Source organism: Lipotes vexillifer, unplaced genomic scaffold (assembly GCF_000442215.2).
Source record: "Lipotes vexillifer unplaced genomic scaffold, Lipotes_vexillifer_v1.1 scaffold311, whole genome shotgun sequence".
Classification (NCBI taxonomy): Eukaryota; Metazoa; Chordata; class Mammalia; order Artiodactyla; family Lipotidae; genus Lipotes; species Lipotes vexillifer.
In genome coordinates, this window is record NW_006791012.1 from 7028140 (window position 1) to 7034139 (window position 6000).

At 34.7% G+C, this 6000-nt stretch overlaps 1 protein-coding gene across 1 annotated transcript in view; it reads left to right on the top strand.

Annotated features, from left to right (window-relative positions):
• The window catches only part of USP34 (ubiquitin specific peptidase 34), a 235931-nt gene that overhangs the window by 71085 nt on the left and 158846 nt on the right, over positions 1–6000 (top strand). The window contains 2 exon segments of the mRNA XM_007464137.1: positions 5254–5335; positions 5423–5515. Of these exon segments, the coding sequence (XP_007464199.1) occupies positions 5254–5335; positions 5423–5515 (175 nt within the window).

Here is a 6000-nt window from a genome sequence, read left to right on the forward strand (position 1 = left end):
TTAGGACATTTTGTTGGGTACATATATGTTTATAGTTGTTATGTTCCTGATAATTTCATCCTTTCATCATTATAAAATGTCCCTCTTTGTCTCTTTAAAACAATTTTTAGTTTAGTGTATTTTGTTTGATGTTATATAGCCACTGCAGCTTTATTATGCTTACTGTTTTCATGGTATATCTTTTTCCATCCTCTTACTTTCTACCTGTTTGTTTTTGGATCTAAAGTATGTCTCTTGGAGGCAGCTTATGGTTGGATTGAAGAAAAAAAAAATCCACTCCTACCATCTCTCCCTTTTGATAGGAGTATTTAATCCAGTCACTCTTAATATTATTTATATAGTTGGATTTATGCCTGCCATTTTGCTGTTGGGTTTTTGTATGTCTTCCTCAAAAAAATTTTTTTTTCTGTTTCTCCTTTACTGCCTTATTTTGCAGTATGTCAGTATACGGTAGTACAGTTGTCCCTTGGTATATGTGGGGGATTGGTTCCAGGATCACCTGCGGATACCAAAATCTGCAGATGTTCAACTCCCTTATATAAAGTCATGTAGTGTTTGCATATAATCTGTACACATCCTCCTGTATACTTTAAATCATCGCTTATTACTTACAATACCTAATACAATGTAGGTGTTATGTAAATAGTTGCAAGCATTTGGCAAATTCAAGTTTTGCCTTTTGGAACTTTCTGTAATTTTTTTTAAGAAATATTTTTGATCCTCTGTTGGTTGCATCTGTGGATACAGAACCCATGGATACAGAGGGAGTAGTGTATACCATTTTAATTCCTTTTTTTTTTTTTTTTTTTTTTTGCGGTACGCGGGCCTCTCCCTGTTGTGGCCTCTCCCATTGCGGAGCACAGGCTCGGAAGCGCAGACTCAGCAGCCATGGCTCACGGGCCCAGCCGCTCCACGGCATGTGGGATCTTCCCAGACCAGGGCACGCACCCGTGTCCCCTGCATCGGCAGGTGGACTCTCAACCACTGCGCCACCAGGGAAGCCCTAATTCCATTTTTTTTATACTTTAAAAATTATTTTGCCAGTGGTTGCTTTATGGGTTACAATATGCATTTTAATTTAATACTGTCTACTTCAGATTAATCACAATTCTAGTAAAATATAGGAACAGTGCTTCAGTATAGCTCTATTCTTTTGTTTCTGATAAGTCAGCTGCGAATCTTACTGTGGTTCCTTTCTATGTGCTTAGTTCTTTTTCTCTTGCTGCTTTTAAGATTTTTCTGTTGCTCTTTGGCTTTTAAGAGTTTGACTCTGATGTCTCTGGGTGTTGATATCCTTGTGTTTATCTTAGTTGGTGCTTGTTGTGATTCTTGGATGTGTAGATGAACATTTTTCATCAAATTTGGGATGTTTGACCATAGTTTCTTCAAATTTTCTTTCTGTTCCCCTTATTCCTTCTGGGAGTCCCAGTATATATATGTTTCCAGAGCCCTGAATGATTGTTACTGATAACATTGTCCAGTTTTATGCTTGCTCAGTTATAGTTACAGTTCTCGGCTGTTACAAAAGTCCCTGAGTCTCTTTTCAGTGTATTTCAAGAAACTGAAAGAATGGGATTTATTTTTTAGAATTATTTTTAGTTGTTGAATTGTCTTTTTGTATGTTAAAAATCATAGAGTTGATTCATGGATCATAGCTTCTGTTGGGTTACTCAGAAATAGGTAAAATATACCACTACTAGTTTTAATGTTTTACCCTTTGAGGTCATATATCTAATTCATAGCTTTTTAAAAATCTTTAGAATAATTTTAAAATTAAATATAATTCTTCTATGGATAAACAAGAAAAGAAATTGTTCAGTCCTTCCAGTTTTTCTGTGTATAATTTACATAGCTGAAAAAACTTGGGGTCTTTTCACTGCTCATCCTATTTTGAAACCTTTTTTCTTCTACCCATGATATACATATCACTACTTTTTTCATTAGCTGTTCTTCTGTAGTAGCCATTTAAATTTTTTTTAAAGAATTGCTCTGAAAGGGCCTGTATCAATTAAATAAATTGAATCAACAGTTAATGCCCTTCTAAAACAAAGTACCAGGACCAGATGGGTTCATTGGTAAATTTAACCAAATATTTAAGGAAGAAATTATACCAATTCTCTATAGTCTTTTTCAGAAGATAGCACAGGGAAGCCTTACTCATTGAGTCCAGCATTACCCTAATACCAAAACCAGACAAAGGCATTACAAGAAAACGACAGACCAGTACTTCCCATGAACATACATATAAAAATCCTCATAAAATATTAGTAAATCGAATCCAGCAAGGTATAAAAAGAATTGTACACCACAACCAAGTGAGATTTAGCTCAGGTATTCAAGGCTGGTTCAGCGTTTCAAGATCAATTAATGTAAAGTCAAAATTTTGACAAGGTCAAATTTTATCATTCATGATAAAAAAACTCCCAGTAAACTAGGCATAGAGAGCAACTTCATCAACATGTTAAAGAACATCTACAAAACCTCCTACAGCTAACATCATACTTAATGATGTGAAGGTCAAAGCTGTTTCACTAAGGTCAGGAACAAGGAAAGTGTGTCCCCTCTCACCACTGCTTTTCAGCTTTGTACTGGAAAGTCCTACCTGATGCAACAAGACAAGAAAAGGAAATAAAAGGTATATAGATTAGGAAGGCAGAAGTAAAACTGTCTTTGATCACAGATGACCTGATCATCTATGTAGAAAATCTGAAAGAATTGACAGTCTCATGGAACTAATAGGCATTTATAGCAGGATTGCAGGATACAAAGTTAATAATCAAAAGTCAGTCACTTTCGTATATATCAGCAGTGAACAAGTAGAATTTGAAATTTAAAATACAATACCATTTACATTAACACCACAAAAAATGAAATAACTTAGGTATAAATCTAACAATATGAAAAGGTCTATATGAGGAAAATAACAAAACTCTGATGAAAGATAGCAAAGATGAGCTAAATAAATGGAGAGGTATTCCATGTCTATGGATAGGAAGACTTAAAATTGTAAAGGTATCAGTCCTTTCCAACTTGATCTATAGATTCATTGCAGTCTCAGTCAAAATCCAAGTAAATTATTTTGTGGATATTGACAAACTGATTCTAACATTTGTTTAAATAGAGAGGCAAAAGACCCAGAATAGCCAACACAGTTTTGAAAGGAAAAAACAAAGTTGGAGGACCGACATTACCCACCTTCAAGAGTTACTATAAAATTACAGTGATCAAGACAGTGCAGTACTGGTCAAAGAACAGACAGGTAGGTCAATGGAACAGAATACAGTGCTCAGAAATAGGCCCATATAAATATAGTCAGCTGATATTTAACAAAGGAGCAAAGACAGTAGTACAAAGCAACAGAGATAGGGTTTTCAACAAATGGTGCTGAAACAATTGGACAACCACATGGGAAGAAAAATCTAGACACATCTCACACCCTTCACAAAAATTAATTCAAAATGGACCACACACCTAAACATAGAATGCAAAACTATAAAGGTCCTAAAAGATAACATAGGAAAAAATCTAGATGACCTTGGGTATGGTGGTAACCTTTTGAGTTCAACACCATGATCCATGAATTGGTAAGCTGGACTTCTTTAAAATTAAAAACTTCTGCTCTGCGAAAGACAATGTCAAGAGAATAAGAAGACAGCTGTAGACAGGGGAAAATACTCGTAAAAGACACATCTGTTAAAGGACTGTTATCCAAAATATTCAAAGAACTCTTAAAAATTTAACAGTAAGAAAATGAACAATCTGATTAAAAAATACACTGACTTTAGCAGACACTCCACCAAAGAAGACATACAGATGGCAAATGAGCACATGCAAAGATGCTCCTCTTTCATCAGGGAAATGCAAATCAAAACAACGATGAGATTGCATTACATGCCTATTGGAATGGTCAAAATCCAGAACACTGATAACATCAAATGCTGACAAGGATGTGGAGCAACAGGAACTCTCATTCACCGCTGGTGGGAATGCAAGAAGGTACAGCCACTTCGGAAGACAGTTTCATAGTTTCTTAAAAAACTCAGCGTACTCTTCCCATGTGATCCAGCAGTCATGTTCCCTGGCATTTATCCAAAGGAATTGAAAACATGTCCACACAAAAACCTGCACACGGGTGATTATAGCAGCTTTATTCATAATTGCTCAAACGTGGAAGGAACCAATGGGCTAATGACGAAAGAAAATGGATAAATCTTAATGCTGAGTGAAAGAATCTAAATTTTATAAAACAGTACATCCTGTATCTTTTTTTTGTATGAAGTTCTAGAAAACGAAAACTATGTAATAACAGAAAGCAGATCATTGGTTGTCTGGGCAGTGGGTTGTGGGAGCTGAGAAAAAGAGGGATTAAAAAGGGGCATAAAGAAACTTTTGGGGTTGATGTGTTTGTTATCTTGGCAGTGCCGATGGATTCATAGATGTATATTTAAGTTTAAATTCATTGAACTGTATACTTTAAATATGTTCAGTTTACTATATTTCATACATATCTCAAAGCTGTAAAAGACAGATTAACTGATAAACTTACATTACCTTATTGGCAACATAATAGTTTAATTTTCTGTGCCAGTGATGTATTACTCTAAAAGAATTGATAGCTCTTTTTAAAAAATGAAGGATAATGTAAAACTGTTCAAAAATAAGAAGTTTACTTTTTGAAATGAAAGATGAGTTGTTCCTAAGTGTAACCAGGTGTTCTGAACAGTCAATTGATAACTTTAGGGATCACATTAGCAGAACCTTCGTTAATATCAGGCAGGAAGGAGGCTTGCCATTTGGCTTGGAGATTCTTCTTTTTTTCTTCCCCCACCCTTTTGGTAACCTACTTTTCTGATGTTATCTTACCATAGAGGACATATGGGGAAACCTTCCTTGAATGCCTCAGTGCCTGTTATGGAAATTAAAAATGGGAAGGCAAGGTCTTTGAGTAAGAAAATACATCAGTTTTTAGGTGTTACCCTTGGTATTCTCACCTGTGCACCTGGTGTTATTAGTTATCCTAACTTTTCAGATTTTTTTTTGCTTGTTTATAAATTCAGGTAGTATTACCATTTCTTGTATTTCTGTTTCAGTTATTCTTCATAGTACTATTAACAGTTAATTGTATATAATCACTTCTTTATAATTGGTATGTGAACAGTTTTAGATTTTCACCTGAGTCTGCTTTTAGACATGGGAAAGATTGATACTAATATTTTTTTAAATGTATTAACTATTTTTATTATTTGACTTCAGGTCCATTGCAAAAGAACTTGCAGACTGGCTTATAAGCAACAATGTGGTAGAGCATATATTTGGACCAAATTTACATATTGAGGTTTGTGGACTAATATGTGACTTATCTGCTCTATTAAGAGAGAAGAATGCTTTTAAAAATTAACTGTAATAAGTTTTTCTTTTCCAGATTATCAAACAGTGCCAAGTGATTTTGAATTTTTTGGCAGCGGAAGGGCGACTGAGTACTCAGCATATTGACTGCATTTGGGCTGCAGCACAGGTAATATCAACAGCTTAACATAAGTGCTTCTTTATTATACGTTCCGTTCTAAGTTCTTTACTCCCCTATAAGGTATGTTCTATTATTATCCTCATTGTGTCACTAAAGAAACCATGCCATGGGAAAAGTTGGGGATCAAATCTTTGAAATCTGGCTTCAGAGTCTATGTCTTATTACTGGTACAATCGAAGGAAATGAGAGTCAGTCAGTTAGAGGTTCTTGGTTTATTAAGAGATATTTTCCTATTATTTTAATTTATATAGTCAGTGCTTCTGAACATTGTATTCATATGTTTCTTTTTTATTATACTATTTTCTTCTTTAATTTTTTGAATAGGCACATATCCATATGGTTCAGATTTCAAAAAGTAGATATAAAAGGATATGCTATACATTTTCCCCCTCCTACCCGTGCATGCAGTTCCTAACCTCTCAGGTGCATCATAGATTTTCTATATAAATTGCCAGTTGTAAACATTTCTCTTT